At 41.4% G+C, this 25,461-nt stretch overlaps 1 protein-coding gene across 3 annotated transcripts in view; it reads right to left on the reverse strand.

The window, feature by feature from the left end:
* The window catches only part of CYFIP1 (cytoplasmic FMR1 interacting protein 1), a 123,615-nt gene that overhangs the window by 77,746 nt on the left and 20,408 nt on the right, over window positions 1–25,461 (reverse strand). Inside the window, exons 4-18 of one of the 3 annotated variants that reach the window (XM_083168595.1) lie at window positions 25,153–25,230; window positions 24,122–24,223; window positions 23,395–23,576; window positions 22,909–23,005; window positions 21,656–21,784; window positions 16,918–17,022; window positions 15,778–15,869; window positions 14,937–15,054; window positions 14,356–14,478; window positions 12,152–12,277; window positions 11,476–11,642; window positions 9,306–9,453; window positions 7,474–7,621; window positions 3,822–3,978; window positions 2,037–2,133 (exon numbers count right to left, since the gene is read on the reverse strand). In XM_083168595.1, coding sequence (XP_083024721.1) covers window positions 2,037–2,133; window positions 3,822–3,978; window positions 7,474–7,621; window positions 9,306–9,453; window positions 11,476–11,642; window positions 12,152–12,277; window positions 14,356–14,478; window positions 14,937–15,054; window positions 15,778–15,869; window positions 16,918–17,022; window positions 21,656–21,784; window positions 22,909–23,005; window positions 23,395–23,576; window positions 24,122–24,223; window positions 25,153–25,230 — 1,869 coding nt within the window. Of the gene's footprint in view, window positions 1–2,036; window positions 2,134–3,821; window positions 3,979–6,481; window positions 6,636–7,473; window positions 7,622–8,354; window positions 8,414–9,305; window positions 9,454–11,475; window positions 11,643–12,151; window positions 12,278–14,355; window positions 14,479–14,936; window positions 15,055–15,777; window positions 15,870–16,917; window positions 17,023–21,655; window positions 21,785–22,908; window positions 23,006–23,394; window positions 23,577–24,121; window positions 24,224–25,152; window positions 25,231–25,461 lie in introns of those variants that run through there. The other 2 variants (XM_083168594.1, XM_083168596.1) reach the window with 2 other exon arrangements.

The following is a 25,461-nucleotide window of genomic DNA, read 5'->3' on the forward strand; positions in this document are numbered from 1 at the left end:
TGCTATTTAATCTGTTTAGCGCTTATATGATCATTAGCCTACAGCAGTAATCTTTATATCGCTCAGCTCCACAGGTATTAACCTAATATTTGCTATATAATCTGTCACAAGGTGGGCAACTATATTAGCTCATAGCTGCACCAAAAGTCATATATCTATTATCAATAGGATTGTGGTACATTCTGCTTCAATTCTATAAAACCACATCAGCCCATAGCAGCACTGTGCCCAGGTGAAGATAGATATCAGCATCCTGTATAATTCGAGCGCTGCATGGTTAATTAAACTGTCTTTTACGTTTATAGGCATATCAAAAAATTCTGCTATCCACACATATAGCACTGACGGCCCAGCTTGGGCACAACGCCATAAGTGCTCTGAGGGATCAGCCCATAACAGCACCAAGTTGATGCCTATTATTTAAAGTGTTACAGTGTTATCAATTAACTTTCGCTACAGATCTGAATCCACTATTTGTGTAACATTTTGTTAAATCAGTATCTTTCTTCTCTACTATCTGCCTTCTATTTCTTGCATGATACCACCAGCAGCGCATAGTGGGATCTCCAGGAATCTATACTTCCTTCTAAACCTCACCACCCGGGAAGTATCGCTCAACCTCTGCAGTTATTTCTGCACACAGAGGATAGCAGCATACACCTGGAATCAAGTGAGGGAGTACCCTCTATCTTGTCGTATCCACTCAAGGTTCTCTCATTTACAGGGGACCCGAGACCCGACTCTGCACTGTCTAATTGATAACAGAGCCAGGCAGGTCACCCCTGAAAACAGCAGAAACCATCTCACCTACATTCTGATACCTGTGATGCTCTCGGGGTCCGCTCAACTGTGCATTCACTGACATTTGTCACATGCACAGGCAGCAGCCACTCCCTTAGCACCCCAAAATACTCAGGTACTTTACTAATCCTCTTTATATTTCTCCTACCCACCGATATCTTGGTGGCATTTCTTAATTTCTTAATTCATTAATTCATTAATTCATTACCGTTCATTACAGGGAGCATCTGCATTCATTATCAATTTTGAGAACATGCATGGCTAGCGGAGGCACTCTCTTGTCTGATAGGATCATTTAGAGTATTTATTCGCTGTTATTTGCATTTAGAGGTAATTTCCTCTTCCTATCCACAGACATAGAGAATATATAAGTTATAATAGGAATCCATTATATTTCACTACTTTCTCATATTATCATTGGTAAAAGTGTTATCCGTTTGTCTCTGTCTTTGTCTTTTTTGTCCACCCTGACCCACTATAGGGTCACGTTTTAACTAATAAAATTTAGTCTTAACAGTTATTGAACCTTAGAAGGCTGTGCCCCACCCGGGAGACTTCTTAGATATCCTCTCTTGGATATCCTACTTTTTTGTCTACATTTACCCTTCTCCCTGGGAGCACCTCCACAACTTTACAAACTAACTATATATACATGTTTTATTGTGTTGATTGGAGTATGCCTTCTCATCTGCTGTCAAAGTAGCCCAGTGCACCTCGGCCCTCCCCCTCCCCCATCCCCTTTTGTTTCGTTTCCTTACCCACTCTCCCTAACTAAGCCCGCAGCTGTGGGATCACGGAGGCTGCAGCAGTCGGCGTGGCGGGTCCTATGGCGGAGCCTCAAGTGGTCAGCCACATATCACCTCTCCAGCTAGCAGCACACGGGCTCCCTAGGGAATTTCAGGTACCGATGCAGTGGCTAGAGAGGCCATGGGCAAAGTCTGGATGTGTGAGCAGGACTCCAGCAATCAGCGTTAGCAGCCCCATCCACTGACTGCAGGTCCTGAAGTCTGAGAGTGGGCTTGCCTCTATGTCCTAAACAGACGCTTCCACTGCTCCTGCATGTCACAGCCACACTGCCCACTGCTCTGGTGTGACAGGGTGCAGGGGAAGCAGCGGGCTACATATATATATATATATATATATATATATATATATATATATATATATATATATATATATATATATATATATATATATATATATATACACACACGTAATAAAAAAGGTTAACTTACTTCAGCCTCAATCTCATCGTAGAGGAATTGTTTTTTAAATTTTGTGAGGGCATAATGTGCACTGTCATTATATAGATCCAGCGAATAAAGAACATACCTAGAAGAAAAATACAGAAATTACTGTATTTTCAAATATTACATCATAAATTACATTTATATAAAACATTTAACACATTGATTTGTTTTATTTACATTCATACAGTATTCATTTATACCGCTTTCACATTGCCAAAACGTTTTAAAAAACGGTATTTTTAAACGGTACTGAAAACGGGTATGAGACTTCACATTGCAGTAGATTACCGGTTTAAATACCGTTTAAGTACCATTTACATCAGTCAACCCGTTTAATCCCATGAACACGTTTCAAGGCAGAATGCAGGGGACAGCCTATCACAGGTTTGTAATCTGTTGTTTTTACTAAATACCGTTTCAGAGCCATTCTCACTGCATAAAAAACGGCTATGAAACGTGTAGGACTCTGCTATTTTGAAATACCGGTTATCTTTAACCGGTAAATCAACTCTGGCACGTTCCCACTGCAGCCTTAAACGTTTTGAAAGGGGAAATAAAACGGCAATATACAGTTTAACAAGTGCAGTGTGAAAGGGGTATAACTATCAATATTTGGCTTTTTTTTACATTTTGCCTACCCTTTTCAACTTCCTCTGCAATACAGTATGGGCGGTATTCAATGAGAATACCTGCGAGGTGCAGCGAATCCTTTTTAGGATTCACTGCACATTCGCCACGTTCCGGAGCCTCGCCGGCTCCGGTATTCAACGAGTCAGGGGCTCGCTGCCCCTGACCGGCGAATATGAGCTCCTGCGGCGAACGCCGCAGGGAGCCTGAGGACGGTGGCAGGCAGAGAGATGGAAGTCTCTCTGCCTGCCCCAGAACGTTTGTGGGGGGGAGGTGGGCTCCCCGGATGCCAGGCAGCACAGGCTGCCCCCCCGGGGTGCCAGCAGGGGACCGCGTATATTCACTACACCCGATCGTAACGATCGGGTGCAGTGAATATATGAATATGTAATGAGCGGCTCGGCTCCGGCGCCCCCTGCTGGCTGCTGTGTAAAAAAAAAAATACATATATTTTTTTTTAAAATTAAATATATATTCATGTGCTTATAGCACATGAATAAAAATAGCATGCCCCTCAGAATAAAATTCCTGATTTTTTTACACCAAATGAAAAAAACAAAACACTTTATTTTAAAAGTTAACATTCCACTTCACCATAAAAAGATAGTGATTGCTACTCGGTGAATCATGGCGAAAAAACCTTCAAATGTATTCGCCATGTGGTCATTGAATAGGGTGATTCACCGTTTTTGTCAAAAATTCGCCAAACAGCACAAATTTGCCATAAAAACATGGCGAATCAGGCTCATTGAATACCGCCCAGTATGTATTAACCCTTTCAGTGCCAACATCTGTGCCTAAAAAATGCCAGCATTGCTTTGTTATATAAATTCAAATAAAAAATGTTGTGCAAAAAAAACAAAAAAAGGTAAGCATTACAGGTCATTATGATGAATAAAAAGGTTTGCTTGCCATTTTTTACACCTATTTGTCAAATTCCCTTGGCACTCAAAGGGTTAATAATATGCTCAAGACTCTGAAACTTCTATCAGAACCTAACCATAGTAAGAAACATATTTAAAGCATCTGCTCAAAGATCCATGTCCCATCGTACAGTATATTATACACCATGGTTCGAAAACTTCAAAGTACTATAAGTCTACAGTATCTCTCAGAGTACAGTAAAACATAAGCAGGCCTTACTCCATCATTGATGCCTCCTTAGTCTCTAGGATGTGGTCAGTCAAAATCCAAGGCATAGACATGTCAATGGGAAACTGAATTCTGCGGCCCATGGTCAGTTCCAAGAAAAACTCTCTAAACCACAGCTGGGAGAGGTCACAACAATGCTGTAAGGTGTCTTAAGGAGGAAGCAAAGAACATATCAAACAATTAGTCAAACATTGGTGGGATTTTATCACAGAGCAATGAACAACATAAGATGGTAGTGGTTACAAAGGTGTTAATGTGCTATGTCTTTGCATGGATACTGCAAGATATCCAGGAGATATAACTATGCAGCAGTATTATTTAGACCAGGGCTGGGCAACACCGGCCCTCCAGATGTTAATGAACTACACATCCCAGGATGCTTTGCATTAGTTTTGCTATGTGGCCATGCTGAAACTGATGCAAGGCATGCTGGGATGTGTAGTTCATCAACATCTGGAGGGCCGGTGTTGCCCAGCTCTGATTTAGGCAATATTTGGGAGCTAAGGAGTAATAAATTCATTTTTTTTTTAAAGTACATTAAATAAATTACGCTACGTAGTAAAGGGGCAATTTTCAGAGTGAAAGGTGAATAGGATTTATACTAGGGTCATTATATAAAAGATATCTCAGAAGATCCACTATTGTGATAATGGGGCAGATGTATTAAGCCTTGACAAGAGATAAATGCAAGGATGATAAAGAGAAAAGCCTCCAGCCAATCAGATCCCTACTGACTTTTTTCAAACCCGACCTGTAACATGGCAGTTATCAGGTGATTGGCTGGACGTTTATCTCTCTTTATCACCCTTGCATCTCTTGTTAAGGCTGAATACATCTGCCCCATTGTGTGGCTATATAATGAACATTTTTGTATTGCCAGTGTACAGATCCTGTGCCTGGTGTTGAGGTTTACACCCTGTTACAGACAGCAAAGCCATAGCCAGGAATGTGCAGCAAGGCCACTGTCTGCAAGCGGCCTTTTATAGTTAGAGATATGAGGCCTGATTCAGAGTTGATCGGTGATGTGCAAATTTGCAATCCATTCAATTAACGAATGACTGCACATGACATACAGATTGTTGTGCGCATGCTAAAACAGCAGCAGAAATATTGAAATCGCAATTGGATGGACAGGAAGTCGGCATTTGGAGGTGAACATCTGCCGTATTCTCAAAGTGTCTGAAAAAACATACATGTGCCCAGGCATTTAAAGGAGGGTGTGACGTCAGCAACATCCTCAATCAGCCTGTCTCTGTCGCAGAGCTGCGGAAGGGTCAGACTTACTCACATTGAAACAGACTGGAAAAATCATTTGATTGGGAATGTACGACAGGATACTAGTTGTGATATTTTCACATTTCACTCACAGATTACACAGGGCGGATTTTCTTTTTATCTGGTCTAACCACTAGCAGTCATCTGCAATCAGGTCAGAAGTTAGCCCATAGCCTGCTAACCCAATAAAACCGCTCAGCTGTATATGGGCTTTTTAGTAAATCCAAACACTTCATTTTAAACCAATATGTTGCAGAGGCTCCGACTTGTTACTACAACAAAGACCATACTAAATAATAATTACACGTAAATATCTCAATATCTAAATCAAAAAGTTGCTTGTATCCATGCAAAAGATTTACTCAGTAAGTTATATTACGTTTCCACATTGTTGGACAAAACTAAAAGAGCATTTGCACTTTAGGCACTTCTAAAACTTTGTCAGGAATCAATGTTGTGTTTCGCATAGATGACATGCTGTGCAGAATGTGTAAATGACATGTTCACTTCACCACAAGCATACACGGTAGTCACCACCAAATAGGCAAGCAAAAAAACAAAATGAATGGCGAAGTAGAACAGTGTGTATATGCTGTAAAGGACCAATACACAAGCACATACGGATCTGCTTTGGGGTTTCAATATCAAATAATACTTAAACTTTAATTCAATTTCTTCTCAGGAAAAAGGGATTATGCTCAGTTTATTGCATAGGGAAAAAAAATAGGAGAAAAAAAAAGTTCTCCTGCTGAGGAGATATTTGACCAGTCCCTGTTGCATATCAGCAACTTAACCTTAATTAAAATATGCAGCACAGTATAGAGGAGTTTAGGAAAGTCACCTACAAAGCAGACAGTCTATTTGGGATAGGGATGGCATAATCCTTGAGTGCCAATTTGCAGGGAAAATCTCATTTGTTCATCCACTAGGCGTACATGGGTTAATGCGTACATTCTTACATATATATATATATATCTATATATTGTTTTCAGTTTTACCATGCAGTTTAATGCAATCTCCTTTATCTTATGTCCAAGAATGGACAGTTCAGCTTAGATTTGTGGAAAGACAATACCCACACATGTGAAGGGTGGCCTATAAGCAGGGGGTAATACTCAGCCCTGTTTGCAAGCTTTTTTTTTTTTTTACATTGACAATCAAATGAATATATTCACTCATCAGCAAAGAATGGTTGAATTATTTCTACATAGTTAACGAGATGTAGTGAAACCATGCAGAACTATTGCAGTGGGAAGCGTCAGTACAGAACAAATGACTTCATGCAGCAGGAGTGACAGTAAGCACACGTCTGGCCTTGGGGTGACAAGGTGTTGTGAGGACATTCCGGCAGCACACCGTTCACACCATAATCTTACCACTGAAATTAAGCAAGTGTGTGTAGAAGAATGATTCACGGTGAAATTTTTCTATGTCCAATATGGTGGGGCCCTCTAGGCTACTTCTCAGCGTTTTCTTGGAACCGCTTTTTTCAGCAATGAGTGACTCTAGCATGGTTCTCACCATGTACAGCTGCGTCATTTCAAAGGAAAGGCATTCACAGATGGAAAAACAAAAGTATAAGAAAAAATATGTATATAAACAGAACATTAAAGTACAAAAACAGCGGACTTGGTTCTGATTTGGAAGTAAAGCAAAACAAACCCCAGTAATTGTGCACCTGGGCAATCCCATTTTGCACTGCAGGTGGGGCAGATGTTACATCTGCAGATAGATTTACATTTGGGTGGGCGCCCTACTGACATCTAAATTGTAGTGTCAAAATGGAGCCTGGTCCACATACAAAGGCAGCCAGTGTTTGCCCTGCACAGAAAAAAATATATAATGTATGTGCTCCCCTTGCATGGCAAGTGGTTTGTTCCAAAGTTACTTGCTTTTTTTTGTTTTACCTCCAAAATATTATCAGGCCCAGTGTCTTTAGAGATAGTCTTTCCATTTAACCTACACCTGGTACAGATGTAGTTGAGGAGAGACCACATATAGTAGAGGCACATACTTAATCTAGTACCCATGGACTACACAAGTTGAAGGGTGAACAAATATTCACAAGAATGCAGTTGAACCAGTGACACCAGTGGCATTAGTGGTCTCAACCCTTGGTGATAGGCTGCATTTTCCAACCTGTGTTGATCATGGTTACACTTCAAGAAGCACATGTGCACCTTTTATCCATATGACGTCCGGGACAGGAGAAGGAGTTCATGCAGATTCATCTCTATTAATAAATGTCATGAAACCATAACCTGAATAAATGTTGAGCACTTTTCCGTTCAGCAAGTGCGAAAATGAAATATACACAGGTACACAAACATTTCACTTTAAACAGTGTAATAAGTAGATATCGGCTTACCACCAAAGTTTAAAAGAGTTGGATAGGTGTAGGACTGCCTCAGAAACTTTTTAATCACAAGCAACAACTTTTCCATCCCCAGAGACTTGAGCTGTTTGAACAGCTCTGCAGAGTTCAGAGACTCTGCCATTGTACGCACCAAGAAGAGCTGAAAACCGGCGGAGGGGAAAATAGGCCAAGAACACGGGGGGAGTGATAGAAGGAGGAAAGCAGAAAGGACATTAGATTAGTGTGTTAGGGAAACAAAACTGTGTCCAGAATGACTTGCATTTATTTATTCTTTAGAACAAACTTTAAAATTGGCCTTGTGTTGAAAATGTTGTGACAGTTAAAATAAGTGCTTTGGTTTCAAGATCACCTGTTTATTGACTTGATTAAATGGTCACTGAGCGACTGTTTCCTCTAAGCGTAGCCTTAGTAAAGCTTGCTGAAGCAGGTTTCTCTGGCTCCTCATTTTCTCTACTACTGGACCCCAAAAATCATATTTAATATTACTGCAAAAATGTAGGTGCGAGTAGGAAGACCAATAGAAAGCTACAATCTCCAGGACTGTGACTTCTTATTAGTCCACACAAGTTATTTGCCAAGGATGGGAGATGAAAGATGGGGTCTTGAGTAAAAGAAGGCCAGAAGGCCATGCAGCTCTGGTGAGGGGAGAATGCAACTCTAGGGAAGTGGTTATGTCATTTTTGGTAGCAATAATAAAGTTAAAGTGTAAAAAAAAAAAAAAAAAAAGGTGGTTATCTGGGATCTACTGTTACCGCTTCTACGTTACAGAAAGTAGGCCGACACAACAAGCTATAACAGATAAGTTTGTGTGAGAAAGCCAAATGCATGCAGCAGCAAATTTTCCGAATTTGCAGATTGCCAAGTATAGTTACCAGAGTAAAATAAGAGCACGAGTCGTTAGCAGGTAAGCAACACACAAAAGATTGCAGAACTATGCCCAGCGAGCTGCACATCACTTCCAGCCAGCAAAAGCAAAGCAGAAAAACAAAACAAAGAAGAAAACATTGGTGGTAATCGATTGGATCACTGGTAAGATTAACCGTGTCATTCTTGAATTAACTGAAGCAGCTGAAATCACTTCATTCCCGTCTCCCGCCATCATTTTAAGTTAATAAAAAAAAAACAAAGGCAAAATTAATAGCAATTAAAAAAAAACATTCAACATTAAATACAATTAAGTAAAAATTCATAATGGCTAAGAATTAAGAACATGCATGTCCATTAATACATGCGACAAAGGCCCACCACTCAAATGTATCCAGAATTTAAATGTTATTAAATAGGTCATGGTCTACCCTGTCCAGTACATTACAAAATATCAGCCAAGGGACGATTTTAACGAATTATAAACTTTAAAGTTGGAACATAAACACGCAGTACTCTCTGGGGCTGCTCCAAGCAAACATTTTTCCCCAGGGAACTGTGGTTAGTTTCACAGCAATAGCTAAAAAATAGTGTTCTGGGAGGTGTCGCAGGGGGTGAGAGGGACAGGAGCAATGGACGGGGCTTTGATTACTCTACTTGTTCACACTAACTGCGGCCATATCAATGGGTTGATTCAAAAACATGCACTACATTAGGTGGCAGTGTAGACAAGTAAACAACTATTTCCTGGTCAGCTGTGTACCACTGATAGCACCTAAGCTTAACATGGGATTACACAGTTGCTGTACCACAAAAGATACAACTATCATTAATGTACTTAAATTTTAGAAAAGCAAAGACAACTCCTGTAACTCCTTTACATCATCTCCCAGCAATGCACAATAACATTCTGCTAGGGAACCTATGTGTAGCTCACTAAATAAGTGTGGGTGTAGTACCTGAGTGCTGGATGGTCCAACTGCACGTCTCTGAACTTTGATGTCAAAACCAGTTTTGGGGTCTTTCTCACCTCTGAGCGCAGGGTCATTAAATGGTTCACACCCCGCACCCCAGTCACAGACTGTCTTCCTGATTGCCTGTAGCACACTAAAAGAGTGGAATTTATTAGAAATGCATTTAACAACTATATTGTCTATTTTAACATAAAGCAAAATTGCTTGATAAAAGAGATACAAATGTGTCATCATTTACCTGTTTTCATTTTTTGAGCCATATATTGCTCTGTGAAACAATATTTATGTGGTTGTTTGGATATGGTCTAATCACAAAGTCAAGCAAATGTACCAATGCCTGCAGACCATGAGGAACACATTTTGGGATATTCAATCCCGGCCACTATTTTCACCGGGCGGAAATAGCGGCTGACAGTATTCAATCCCGGCCAGGACTCGCCTGCCACAGGTTTGTTTCCATGCAGAGGCAAATGTATGGTCGGAAATTGCCATTGGACTGCCGAATTTGCAACCATTTCTGACTTTCAGCACCTGTTTTTGCCAAGGCCGGGACTTTCTGGCTAGTGCAATATATCCCCCCAGTTTGAAGAATGGAGCCCACATTGAATAGCTCGAATGACATTCGACTGAATAATGTCGGAAACTGACACTATTTGTGCCCGGCGAAATGAGCAGCCAAAAATTGAATACCCCCAAAAGTATCATAGTACTATTAGGCCATACACACTGGGCGACTGAGCTGAAAGTCGCTCAAAACAGCAGGTTTTCAGATCAAAGCCGCTCAGTGTGTATGGCCCGGCGATGAGTGGTGAGCGCTGCTGCAAGCTCCCGCAACATCGCCAGGAAAACCGTTCATCTGCTGCTTATACCAGGATGCAGGATGGCTTTGCATAGCGCTCCGCTATGCAACCCCACCCCCCCCTCCCCTCCGTCGGTGCCAGGCAGGGGGAAAGCCACTCAGTGTGTAGGCACTGAGTGGCTTTCCCCGCAGCGATGACAGCGGTCATCGCTGTCCATACAGGCTGGGCATAGTCGCCCAGTGTGTATGGACCTTAAGACAAACCAAAACAAGCTTTTGACCATGTCGACCCAATGCATGTCAATAGGTCGACTAATAATGGTCGACCTATTGACTAACAGCATAATTACACTCAACCTATTGACTGCATACCGCTATTATTGCACAAAACAAATTGAGCAGCACAAACCCTCCCTGTCCTCCTAAAAAAGAATGCAACTTTATACATAATGTAGTTGGAATAAGTGCATTACTCTTCAACCTTCATCTAGCAGCACAGTAACAGGGTGCACTGTACAGGTACTGCACCATAAACTCGTGACACTGCCATCATGATGTCATGCTTGGGAGGTGAGGTCATGGGTTCTGGAATTTAAAGCTCTGACCAGAGCATCCTAAGTGCACTCAGGGCAGCTGCACAGGCTTCCTGCCCAGAGCATCCCTTGGATGCTCCAGTAGACTAGGCAGTAGTGTTTCCTAGCAAGCCACAGGTAGAGGGTCATGGGGCACAGACTGTGACTCCCCAGGTCATTGCTCAGACACTTCTAGATATGGCCACGATATATGGTGCCTATTGATCAGGGAAAAAAAAAATAAAAAATCAAAGAAAGTCCCTGCAACCAATTACATTTTGTAACACATATAATTAATGTTACATTGGGTGAAACAATTGGGGTCATAGAGCCTTTTTTGTAGTTTATGTAAGTTTCAAAGGCTAAAAACTACCTGTATCCCCACCCCTATATGGACAGTAAATGCAAAGTATGTTTCTGGGTTTGTATCGCTGCCCACAATCTGTGCAAGATGAACGAAAAAAAAATAATAAAAAAAAATCATAATACTGAATCTGCATGGACAGGCTGAATAATGGAACAGAAAAACATAAATCGGACATAGAAATTGGATTCATCACAACAAAAACCCCAGTTCATAAAAACAAAAGAAAAATTAGACCAAATATATAGTTTTAACTGCAATAAAACTACCAAATTACCTTTTGAGGTAATTTCTGATAAAGCTAATTATTGATAACACTATTTAAATTTTCAGTAGGAAAAATAAATGATGGTGAAGGATACAATGTGGGCTGAAACCGTTATGCCATGTATTTGACATAATATTTAGGACCGTGCTCACCTTTGGATCACATTTTTCTTTTTCTTAATAGCTTGTCTTAGTGGCTCACGTAAGGTGATCTGCGCAAAATCCTGCAATGCTGCGTATATAGTATGGCGAATCGCATGGTTAAATACACTCTCCATCCGGCACATCAGTACTTGCAGACCTTTAATCATGGCAATCACCTACATAGAGATGGAACACACAGACACGAGATCAGGCTTCATCTGTATACAAAGTGTCTGCTTATAAAAGCGTGCTGTAATAATTAAACAATAGATAACCCCAAATACTGTCAAGTATCAGATCAATTCTACTGTACAGCAATATCAATAATTAAAGTGCCTTAAATTTTCTTTACCTCAAATGGCACATTTCCATGAATGTGCCATTCAGAACATTATAGAATTGCATTCGCATTAACTTTTGGAAATTGCAACGCTGCTTGTGCATTGAAATAAGCCTCTATAGAGTTAAATGCAACTCTAGGTTGCTAGTTTAACAAATGATACACTCCTTGCTTGACTTATTACCGTTTAAATAAAAATAATAATCCTACAAAATCCAAGCATAAAGTTAGCTGCCGGCATTGCAGATATTGACACATCAAATGATCAACCAATAAGACAGACATGTTTATTGGAGTTCTAATGAAGAAAAGGACTTTAGAAATAAAAGTATTATTATTACATACCTCCACTAAAGCAAATTTTTCCTCACTGGTGTAGTTGTAGCGAGTGGCTCGCTCGTATTCTTCAGCATTATCTGGGCAGTCCTTATTGGAATATTTATCAGTTGGGTGAACAAGCTTCCATGAATACTGATATAAAAAAAGAAAAAAAAAATGAACTCAGGGATATCCTACTAGCCGCATTTAATTACCACAGCTAACGGATCAGGATTATCCCTGATTAGTAGGCCCAGGAGACATGTCTTTTTGGCCAGAACACATAGGTCTGTGAACTTATCCCAGATCCCATGTATTATGAGCCAAAAGCCGGTAGTTCACCGCATTGTAAAAACTGGCTACAACAGGATAACCCGATAATATCATATTTTACCTTTTTTTTGTGAGTAAACTACCACCAGCAATAAGATGCCCCCCATTATCTCAAAGGATCCAATCATAGAATCTATTTCTCAATATAATGTATCCATGATTAAAAAAAATATACAGTATATAATATAAAAAAGCTAAAACACCAGCCAACATGGGGGAGAACCTTATAGAGTCAATATATTTTGGAACAAATTAATTTGTAAGTTACAAGAAATAAAGTGGCACCTAATGCAAACAAAAGTCAGCTGTAATAACTTCTGGAGAAACATATTCCTTCTGCTAATCAAGTCTTGCTGGTATCCATCCTCACATGACAAGACTGACCGGTTCCTCTGCTGCTCAGCTGCAGTCTTCCAAAAGAGCAACATACATGTGCAGGGACAGACAGCACTGAGCCAATGTAGAAACATGCACTGATGGTGTAATGGTTAGCATTACTGCCTCACAGCACTGAGTGCATGGGTTCGATTCCCAAAATTAAAAAAATATACTGGTAGGTTAATTGGCTCCCAATAAAATTAACCCTAGAATGAATGTGTGCATGTATACATGTGGTAGGGTATATAGAGCGTAGGCTCCACTGGGGCAGGGACAGATGTGATTGTTCAACTATTCTCTGTAAAGCGCTGAGGAATATGTATGCTCTATATAAATAACTGTTAATAAATAATACATGGTAGTTAAAAAGTTGACCAGCACCTCTGATGGTCTTTGAAAATAAATTTACATTTCATAAATATCTCTCAATTCCTGGTCGCACTGAAAGAATATCAATGCGCTTGCAACACCCAGAGAGCGACTGGAGTCTTCCTACTCTGGAAGAAAGGAAACTAGGGCAAGGTTATCTAACACCTTAGTATGTGCAAACAGTGGTCGAGGACTGCTCGTCTCTCCCTCTCACATGCTGCACACAGTGCATACCACCTAAACTGGACATGAAGCCATTTGGAGTAACCGCTGGAGAAGGAGGTTTACAATGCCTCTCTTAAGCCCCGTACACACGGGGGAGATATATTGCTCAGCCATATATTGCTAGCAATATATGGCTGAGCAATATATTGCTCAGTTTCTCCTTTTCATCAGCGACCAGAGATGGTCGCTGATGAAAGGGAACCTCTGCCGGCGGTGCTGCAGAGGTAATCAGCCAGCGTTTAGAACGGGGCTGAAAACAGGAGCGCGCACCCGTCGATTTATCGCCGGGGCACACTCCCATCACTGACAATATGGTCGCATGTGATCATCTTTCCAGCGATTCCAACCCCTATCGCCCCCGTGTGTACACAGCTTTAGTTTAGCCTTGGATGCACTCTCATTCCCAGACTGAGAAATGAAGGAAGTATATGACCACTGCATTACAGAGGATGAGGATCTGCACAAAACACACAACAGATATGTATCGATGCCACTGAAGAGCCAACACCCCAATACACCTTATGCATACCTACACGTGAGAGAGAAGATGGCCAGAAAAAGTGACAACTTCTACTATGGGCTGCCATAACGGTATTCCTTCTGGGGTCCAAGTGGTGTCTAAAGCTGGCCATACTACCGCACAATGTGCACATGATCGCACAATTTTGACGGGTCGCCTGCACAGTGCGCATGATGCACGGCCCCACGGGTCGAGAGGTTGCCGTTCGGATCAGACGTGCTGCACGTCTTATCCGATGGCTTCCATTGTGGTCACAAGCAGATTGTATGTGCTTCTAAAGCACATACGATCACTTGTTTGACTGCACTTCCGACCTGCATATGACCAGGTCGTTCTGATGTATGGCCAGCCTACGGGGTTGTAGCTCTCCATAGGGCCCAGCAAATAGTTGTTTCCTTAGACTTACCACTTCCATCACATGTGCACTCCACTGAGACAAGAGCTGTAGTCCTTGTAAGGACAAGTCAAAGAGCTTCCGGTACTCTGCATCAGTCTTTTTGGCTTCCTGGCGACCAGACCCAGTCACCACCTAATAGAAGGTAGGAAAAATAAAAACAGTTAATGAAATGGTCTAATATACAACCGTAGAAATTCATTTGGCTGTTATTTCTTTAAACGACTCTGAAACACCTCTATAAAAATAGCTCATCATTCTGTGGTCTAAGGACACTGTATTTATGCATAATTACTGACCCTTACATAGAATTTCATCTGTTTCTAAGCATCTGGAAATGATTTAACGTATATAATAAACTGCTGACACTGCTCCTCACTGTAATGGAGAGAAGTCGTTTTTGTTGCGCACTGGTGGCATCTGACTGAGTAATTCCAGCTCCGTTCGGTGCAAACAGCCGCAAGTGCTGACATTATGTTATGTTATTCCATCATTTTAACAAGCAGGTAACTAGTAGAATTGTTATAAAATTGCCATTTTTTGTAATGGATCTATATTGCCAAGAAAACAACGAAATGCTCGTCAAAACCCACCTCGCTATTGCTGTACCGGGCCAGCTCTGAGATAAAACGCATGTGGTCTTCCCTAATCTGGATCATCTGCTCACAGATGTTGTACTGAGGACTGCTGCTGGATGATGTGCAGGTCCATCTGTTTAAAAATACCAGCAAGAGCATTACCAACTCACAAAACCCTAACCTCTTCTAAAGACACAAAATGTATGGATTACAGATGGAAAAACAAATGTTTGAGCATACTTGTAAACCGCACATTTGTCAAGACACCAAAATAATATATACACCTAGAAATTGTATATTTTAGAGATACAGTAGAGAAAAACATTAACATTTAGGCAAGAATGTTTTATCATTTTTTCATATGATTTGCTTTATGTGGCATACAGGTTGGGGGGAAAGATGGGAGAAAAGACATTGAGTGGTTTCAGAAGGAGCCACAGAAAGTTCATGACAGAGACATTTAAAAAAATAATCATACAATATAATTATGCTTGTGAACGTTAGTTGTGGAATAAGTAACATGAAGACATTAAGTAGTGTGTGAAGGGTACAAAGAGGTCTGCAATATATTGTTGCAATACATAAAACATGTTTGTTAAAATCAGTCAAGTAGTCTGTGGGGTATATACAGTGCTTTTTGCAAGCTGTCATGGCGAGCAGTGCTGACTGCTTGCACGGTCAGTATTCAACTGACACCCCCCCCCCCCCCTGCACACGCAGTTTCCACCTCAATGGGGGGGGGGGGGATTTTAAACGGCGAGGGTCGCTTGTTTTCGGTGATCCCCGCCTTTTATCCCCCTCGCCGGCCGCATTGAATACTGCCTTGTGTCTATAGTATGAAAAGAAGGGTGCTTACCTGGACTTATTATCCTCATAATGTGCACTCGTTTTAATGTATCTTGCCAGTTCTATTTGCATGTCACCAAACAGAGGCACCACCTGCAATTGCTGCGCTCATCAGGGGAATGAAAAACAAAGAGTTGGCAATTATCATTGAGAAATCAGTGAGTGATACCAAATACAATAAGTATGTGAGGAGAGATTGGCACAACAATCATTGCTTACCCGACAAGGACACAGAGGAGCACAGAACTTCTAGTTTACACTATGTGCAACGAAGTATGTGCTCGACTTTTGGTGTACTCTTACACACCACACAGCGGCTCAATATAAAAACCGTATAGTGATGTTATTTAGCTAATGAAAGAGAACTATAGTGATTTAAACACAGCAAGGTCCACAGACCACAATGGTTATATAAGGGCAAAAAAGCGTATACTGTCACTAGGTCGACATGCATTAGGTCGATAGCGCTTAGGTAGACACAAGAAAAAGGCCGACATGACTTTAGGACGACAATGGGAAAGGTTGACAGTCAAAAGGTCGACATAGGTTTTTCACCTTTTTTTTTAACCAACATGTGCCGACAGGCGGTGTTTCATGCCCTACCATTCACAAGGGCGCGGAGGTAGATTATAATAGTGTGCCCGAAACATGGCGAGTGCAGTGAGCCATGCGCAGGGACGCAGCGCACCGATATGGTGTCCGTGTCGACTATCAACATTCCGGACAAACAAAAACCCAGGAAAACCCCATGTCGACCTTTTGACTGTCAACCTTCCCAAGGTCGACCTAATGATCGTGTCAACTTTTTGACACTGTCAACCTAAAGCCATGTCGACATTTTTCATAAGTCGACCTAATGCAGGTTAACCTTCCTGTGGTAAATATTGGCACTCAAAAGGTTAAGATTAATCATCCCCTAATAACAAATATCTACCTTAAGAAAACTCCTCTTTTCAAGTAAAGCTAGATGAAAATGTACACACACACACAAAAACAATTAAAAAAATGTGGTCGGCTTTTGCATTTCTGTGGTTTGTAAATCACACGTGTGTGTAAAAACACGGCCTGGACCTCCTGGTTCCCACAACACCACATTTATTCAGCTAACTCTGAGAGCACATAACATATTAGTCATACTTTCTAGCTCTACCTTAAAGAATTTGTCTATTTTGGTGAGGTTTATTCTCTTCTTCGCATCCAGTTTATAGATGTTGCTCAGACTTCCATCCATGAGGTACAAGCCAAAACCCATTACCTAAAAAACAAAAACTATAAGTTTATCAACGCATAAGGGAATTATGCTAGAAACTAGTTACCAGACCTTCAGAATGATGAAGCTGCTGGCAGCCAGGGAATGGTCATGTGTGCACGTGTGTCTGCAGGAACGGCACACCACAGAGGTGATTGGCAGCATTAGGCTCTTATTATATGGGATAGAGATATGTACAGTATGATGAAAAATGCACACAAATTCTTTGCTTGCAAAATGAGTACTAAAGGACAAGTAGCTAGTGTACAAAGACATATTCTCCTTAAAGATCATACTCTGGGCCTAATTCAGCTTTGTTAGCACAGGGCAAAACCATGCTGCACTGCAAAAATAACATGTAGCGAGCATCATGGTGCATACATACTGGGTGTTTTAACCCAGTGTGTATGCCCCCATACACTGCTCCGACTAGTCTGATGCACAAGATCCAGATTTGCCTTGAACATCCCTGGAAGCTCCCCGGGAGTGCTGGCATCCGATTTGGCACTCAATGTGCCATTTTTACATACGATTTATCACATGTAAAAGGATGCAATACATCGTGGGTGATAAAAAGAATCAGTGTTGTGCTTCTAAATACTGCACATACAATTAATCCTATGTGCAACATATTCAATAGCCCGATTCAATGCGCATCACATCGGACGTCAACCAATGTATGGGCACCTTAACATCTGTGGGCTAAATGCAAAAGAAAGTAGTATTTACCCTGCAGAGAAAGAATATAAAAGTATTTGCTCCCCTTGCATAGCAACAATGTTTGCTCCAGAAACAAAATTATTTCATTTTTTTTGCTTTACTGAATCTGTGAAGCTCCCGAAACACTTCCTCACCGCCAGCTTAGTTCCCTCTAGTTCACCAAATAGCCAACAGTTGTTACACACAGCTTAGTAGAGTTCCCACTACAATTCCTCATGCTACTAAATCAATGAAATAAAGGTGTCGTCCCTTTTTTTCCCCGCGACCCAAAACGTTGACCTGTACAGGTATAAGCATTTTCCTGTGTGCTTATTTCTGAGGGCCGCCTACATGTTGGATAGAAAATAAAATTATACTACAGTATACACGAGGGTGGATCAATAAGTACCTGTGTTTAAAGACAGATGGCGGTGCTGAGGAAAGCTGGTATTACCATCGTGTACTACCATCTTTCAAACAACGCCATACCAAATTTCAGATTGATTTATAGGTTAGTTTTTTCCCACCACGACAATACACAGGCTCCCTCATCCGGAATTATTGTGGCCAAATTGCATGAATTGCGCCAAGAATTGTTGACGCATCCACAGTACTCGTCCGACTTCTTTCTGTTCCCTAACCTAAAAACGTGGGTCGCGGGGAAAAAAAAAGGATTCAGCTCAAACGAGGAGGTCATCGTTGAGACAGAAGCCTACGTGAGTTTGACAAATCATATCATCCTCATTCTTAACACAGGTACTTAATGATACACACACATTTTTTTTTTTTTTTTTTAAGAAAACCGTTTAGAATGTGACACCCACCAAGGTAAATATCACGAAACCTTTCAGGAATTAACTTGTATATATAACTTTACTACACAATGCAATACTAGTAGGTTACAGAATTGTGCAGAGATTTGTTTATTCAGGAACCCTTCAAATAAGTTGAAGGAAATATCACATTTAACAGTAACGGTGAGTTAAGCATGCACAACCGTAAAGCGTCAAAATACCTTTCCACATCTAACAACCTATAACTCTAAATTGCAATAAACAGAAACAATGACATTAGACACAGAATTACAATTGAAAGGGCTGAAGCTACTGGGTAGCTATATGGGCGCTGGTAAGGGGTGTTTTGTAAAGCAGCTACCAATGGGACTGAGTGGGTCCCAAAAAACAAAGAAGAAAAAAAGGAGAAAAGGTAGCGCTGGAATCAATGAGGATTTTATAAATAAAATAAAAATTTTTGGTACACATACATATGTACCCGCAGGGCCACTTTTTTTTTTTTGTGTGTGTGTGTGTGTGTGGGGGGGGGGGTCCGCTCCTATTAATGCCGCCAGTTGGTGAAGCAAGGGACCAGTCAATATGGCAGGGGATTGCATATTTCGAAAATCCATATAGCAGCTCCTGACGCGTTTCGCTGTCACCCAAGGACAGCTTTTTCAAAAAGCTGTCCTTGGGTGACAGCGAAACTCGTCAGTAGCCCAACTGCCACTTCACGCATTTGCACTTTACTTTGGGATCCAACCAGCCGCCTTCACCAGTGGACCGTGTCCTGCAATTCCAGCCCTACAAGTGGACTCTTCCTCATGTTCCATCAACAAGGGATGACACAGCTCTTATGCTATCCTAAAAGGATTTAAAGATCTCCCAGAGGAACCCACCAAAGAACTGCATCGGTAACTATACCCTACCATCTAACATCTATTGGATTTGGGAAGTATACAATCCCCTGCCATATTGACTGGCCCCTTGCTTTACCAACTGGCGGCATTAATAGGAACGGATCCCCCCCCCCCAAAAAAAATATAGTTTAAAAAGCGGCCCTGCGGGCAGTGAGCATTGTTTTTAACTTCTTCATTTTTATATGGATTCAATATGTATGTGTACCAATACATGTTATTTTATTTATAAAATCCTCATTGGTTCCAGCGCTAACTTTTCTCCTTTTTTACAGAATTACAATTGGGCCCCTAAATCACCTCTGTACATTATATAGCTAGCTACATCTAAAAGTCCAGAGTGCACCAAACCTGCAGAAAATCTGTAAAGTGCAGTTACTAGATCTCTGATCAAGGTCACAATAGAATGTTTAATTAGATGGGGGCCAGATGTACTAAGCTTTCAAAAAACGATAAAGTGGAATGTGAAAACGCACAAGACAATCAACTTCTAACTGCCATGTTACAGACGGGGTCGGAAAATGACAGTTAGGAGCTCACTGGCTGGTTGTTTATCACTCTCCCTTTTAGCGCTTTTTGATGCTTAGGACATCTAGCCCATGATGTGCAGTTGATACTGATTGGATTGTTGCAATGTTTCCTCTCTGTGAGCAATAACATTTCATTCTGACAATCTTTCTTGTCTCAAACAACAAGTATACTTTTGTTGACTTTTTACCTTTCGGGCAAACAGGTGAATCATGCAACAGGCAGCTAATTCCTACAGCAATTAATATATATATACTTAATTAAGCTGCTCCTGTCTGCAGCAAAAGCCATATTAGATGCACCCCAGGTGGCGTATGCAGCATGTGAATCCATGTGGGCACAATGGCACTGTACACGACTGCAGTATCACATTAGCATGCAATTATATTATTGTTGTAGTGTTGGATTCTCACTCTGGACTCCTACTTGTGGGTAAACAGTAAGAAACATGTGTATCAGCTCGCTGTTAGTTTAAAAAAAATGTGGCAAACAATGTTGCCAAATAGAAAGCCCAATTTATTTATGACAATAGCAGTACAGAGCAGTTAGTGAGCAGTTGCAATGCAACTAGTACCCCTTTTACACCTTAACTACCGGGTCGCACCCGGGTTTTTGGACCCAGCAGTTGTTCCCTTTTACAAAAGCGTCCCCAGGCATTATGCCGGGTAGGGAACGCCAGTGAATTCGGGCCCTGAGCCGGTGCACGGAGATGACATCTCCAAGCGCCGGGAAACCCGCCGACCGTCACCCCCACAACACCGCCTGACACCCCCTGCTGCTGTCTGCATAGTACCGCAGACAGCAGCGGAGGCTGTACGCAGCCTCTGCCCAACCTCTGGACTGACCTCAGGGCGCTGCGGTCCGGAGGTTGGGGCTCCCCGATTGGAGGAAATGGGTCAGATGACCCGGGTTACCCATTTACACGGCCCCTAACTCCGGGGAAGCCCCGTGTCCGACCCTGAACATTTGCCGGGTCGGACACCGGGTAACAGGACCCGGGTTATTTTTTTTTGGCCTTTTTACACCAAGCCCCGGCCCGGACTGGAGCGGCAATAATCCGGGTCGCGGCTCTGGTGTAAAAGGGGTATTGGTGGCTTATAAGGTAGCAAGGATCATTTAAAAACAGCAGTAATAAACCAGTTGCTGGCATTCCAGCACAGGTAGAGTCCCCAATAGATCCCCTGTCAATCATCTCCAATAAAGGCAATAGATAATGGTCAGTGGCTGTATTTTTAGGTGATACCTTAATAGTTACCCTCTAAATTGTACAGCCTTTTGATGAAAGAGTGGCCACACCTCTATGGTAAGGTACAGGCTCATGTCCCAGGAAACCCCAACTTCGGCATGCATTTTTCCTTGTTAGAACAGATTAAAGGACAAGCTTTAAGTCGATGTATTACACTACGTAATGTTTTGCAGTAGTTTTCAATTACTCAGAATCCCCCAGGAAGCAGCAGTCACATAATGACTTAACACATTCCTTTCCTATGACAGAACATCTCACACTATCCTTTACATCCACATAACCGCTTCAATTTTCAGGAGATATCAATATGAACTTGGCAAAACACTAATCTTCCATGCTGGCAGAAACACATTAAACAGCACAATCCAATCTTACACCTGCTGGGTGAGCTGTGTTATTGCATAATACAGAACAAAATCAATCTGCCATCACATGCTCACAATAGACAATACAATGTGTATGTGTTGGTTCCTTACTTTTAGTAACATGTGTTTCTCCCCAGGTGTCAGGTACATTTTGTTGTCATAGTAGTCCACACATAAGTTCACTATATCTGCGAGAAGCTCTTCATAGCCAGGAATGACTTCCAGCTGCTGCTGTAATGACTGCAAAACAATGTGACCACAAATGAGCATGTGAGTGATCCATTCGTTTACCACTAATAACCGTCCAAATAATGTACCTGTATTCTGCAATATAGATTTTCATATAATACCTCTTTCACACCCAGCCTGACACTGAAGATCCAGACAGTTTGCAGTGTGAAAAGCATCACCCAGAGAAAGTGCCAGATCAAATGCACATTGGGATGAGGTCATCTCCAAGTGCCGCAATGGGACAATCCAGCAATATCCTGGACCCAGACAGCTGTATAAACTAGAGATGTGCAGATCCGGATTTACCCAGATCATGAAACGGGATCTTATTGGCTAGATGCTGTGTTTTTGTTCCAAAACATGTGACAGCTGGATAGCCAATAAGATCCAGTTTTGAGACCCGGCTCAATCCAGATCTGCACATCTCTAGTTTAAACAAATGTCTGTGAAACAGCTTGAAACATTGTTCAGTAACTCCCGTTGGACACAGGTTTTAAGTCTGAAAGGGGTATTTATGTATGCCTCTCTCAATATAAAAGCAGGACATAAAAGGGCTTTAAGACTTGTATATATGTATATATTACAATCAATTCTAAAGAAAACAAAAAAAGCTGTACAATCTGGAACACAACTGTTGCTCACCAGCTGTTGGGGGGTGACAAGGAGGTGGCTATGGGAAGTAAGGGGGGGGGGGGGGGGTGGATTTCAGCACCTCCTGTTAAGGCATTAAAATAATGCATCTGTGCTAGCAATCAGGGGAGGCTCCAGGGGGATGGGCCTGCAGCACAGTCCAAAATTGAAATAGGGGAGGCACACCCACTGCCACTGTTTTAATATTAGACACCAATGCTAATAATCATGCTCTGTTCCCAATACATTACAGTGGATTCACTTTTTTTATTTCAATATAACACCTATGAGTCATTTACAAATGGTTTACTAACATTTACCATATACTGTAATTACTCACTGTAGTGACAAATAATTAACTATAAATAGCTCAAATTTGAAGCGGATAAATTCTCTTGATTCTTAAACTTCATCATCCTGGCTTACGTTCTGTAGGAACATTGCTTACTATAGGATGCAAGCCAACAATACATTACTGAAAGCAAAGTGGGAAGAGCATGTACCTGAGTTATCTTATTGTGATTGGCCAGAAACATGGAAAGGTTCTGAGACTCCTGAATAGACTGTGGATCTGCCATTTTCCGCAGGAACTGTGCTGCCCTTCAGAATGAATACAAATGTACAGAGGTAAGATCATCTGAAGCTGCTGCAGGTATGGAAGGAACACATGACTTGGTGCATATCATCACACAGTGGTACTGCACATTCTATAATCACGCAGTGGTACTGCACATTCTATGACAAGATACTGTAGATAAGCAAAGTCAGGCTAATTCTTGTAATGTAGTCTAAACTAACATAAATCTCTCATGGAGTAACCAGCTAAAGTCCCATTTGTGTGTGCACCGGTCACATCCATCTAGATCTCATGCTGTAACTGTTTATTAACACAATCTGTTATACCACACTCGTTACAGCTTACAGGCAGACCACAGGACACCACTGCCCCCTGTGAGACAATTAGGCACATAGAAGGGGGAGCATCATACCTCTTGTAAGCAGAATGATCATTTTTTACACTGCACTTCATGTTTTTGAGTTCATCCAAAACTGCAAACATATTGATGAATTTGCCAAGTGTCAGTAAATAAGCTTCAGACACAAAGTCTTTCCTTCTTTCTGCATGGCACAAGCGCTTCACTTCCGCGCAGAAGCGCTCCGTAGCATTTCTCTGGTAGCAAAATGAAATAGAAGAAGAGATTACACACATACTGTGCTGCAGGTCAAACACAATTCAGAGTGGAACCTCAAGTCTCTGCTCAGTCTGCTAGATAAAAGGAAAGTACACAGTATTAGTGTTCATTCTAGCACCCGCTATCTTTGAAAACCCATGCAGTTCCTGTTCCCTGCCTGGGGTGTCGCTGTCTGCTGTAGTGATTCTAGCACAGTGTGGTCTGTATATCAGCACTGATATGCAAACCATACCCGTGCTAGAAACACCACAGCAGACAGTGACACCCCAGGCAGGGAAGAGGAACTGCATGGGTTTTCAAAGATGGCGGGTTCTAGAATGAACACTACGTATGTGTGGATTATGAGCGCCTATGTGCACTATACACAAAAGCCACCCCTTGCTGGTTGTCTGGCTGTAGAGCAGAGTACCCTTATAAAATATGCTCATTCATTCTGTCTGCCTTTATGCATCATTAATCAAAATGCAAATGTATAACCAAAAAAAAGACTTGTTTGATTAATTATGAAGCCCAGGAAAGGTACCTGAAAGTACATGAAATTCATCAGTTTGGTGACCTCTGGTTCCAATACTTCTACAGTCTTCTCATAAATTTCTACACGATTAGGTTGCTCATTACATTTGACCTTCAGAAAAAAAAATTAAAAAAAATAAGTGGATCAGCGTCATTATTGCACATACCAAAACATATTCTTCTCGGCAAAAGACGACGCAGAAGCCAAGAACTTCAGCCCTGACTCAGAGGGGAACAAAATGCAGACGGGTTCTGAGCAATTTGTTTTAGACTATGCTTTACAGTTGCACTGCATAAGTGGGGGCCAACTATTAGCTGCAGCAGACACAGTCTTGTGCGTTTATGGTCGGTTATAACAGGGAAGCGCTTCATAAACTTGGGCATTCTGAGAGTTTTCTGAAAATGCAGCTGAAGGCTGGGGCATTTCCATTCTGAGTTGTAATAGTGCCGACATTTTGGTTCCAACAACCATTCTGAGCAAGCAACAGATTACTCATCAGTTTGATGTTGCGTTGCTGTGAGACTGATGTCAGATTAGAGACGCTACTGCTAACCATCTCTGTACAAATCCTGTACTGAAGTACTGGCACTGGCACCCACCTCTGAGTCAGGCCCTTCATTGTGTTTACAATGCTGTTTTATGCAGGTAATGCATGAAGTAATAAAGGTCAAGATAAAGATTTAAAAGACTGAGCACTCTCAGACTAGCAACAGATATATATTTTTCGGGCACTTGATAGACAAGCCAATTTAGTACACGGCAACGTAAAATGCTGTAATGGCATAAATGGGAAACCTGACCTGTTGTGTGAACAATTACTTAGATACATATAGCCCTCCAGGTTTAATTTAATGCAACCTGGCTGAATAAAGCACAATACAGGATGCAGTATGCAGTTACAACTGAAATCCTTCATTAGAAGCCATTTGAATCTTCATCATAAGCCAGAAAAGCCCGAGTGTCTCTGCCTCTCACATAGGGACAGACAAACATAGGAGAACAAGATTGCCCATAAAGTTTGGATGGGTATAAAGAAATACCTGTGGGATAGCTCTTGAACAGCTTCTCCATGTGTAAAGCATAATGGCGTATTCTTGTCCTTCTTCCAGCATTACATTCTGTAAAAGTCAAGATATTGTGTTAGTGAATCATCTACTAACACTCAAACTTATAAAGAAAGATTTTACAATACTGTGAAAACATCCTTAAGAAATCAGGACAAAGACACATTAGTGATTTGTAAAGTAACCAGATGGTAATATTGTGTCCGTTAGATCAGAATATTGGCTAGCCAAGGCCTCCTAGGTCTGTGACATAAGCAAGGTGGTATGGTAAGGTTATGTTTCACA

Source organism: Crinia signifera, chromosome 2 (assembly GCF_055691185.1).
Source record: "Crinia signifera chromosome 2, ASM5569118v1, whole genome shotgun sequence".
In the NCBI taxonomy this organism is placed as follows: Eukaryota; Metazoa; Chordata; class Amphibia; order Anura; family Myobatrachidae; genus Crinia; species Crinia signifera.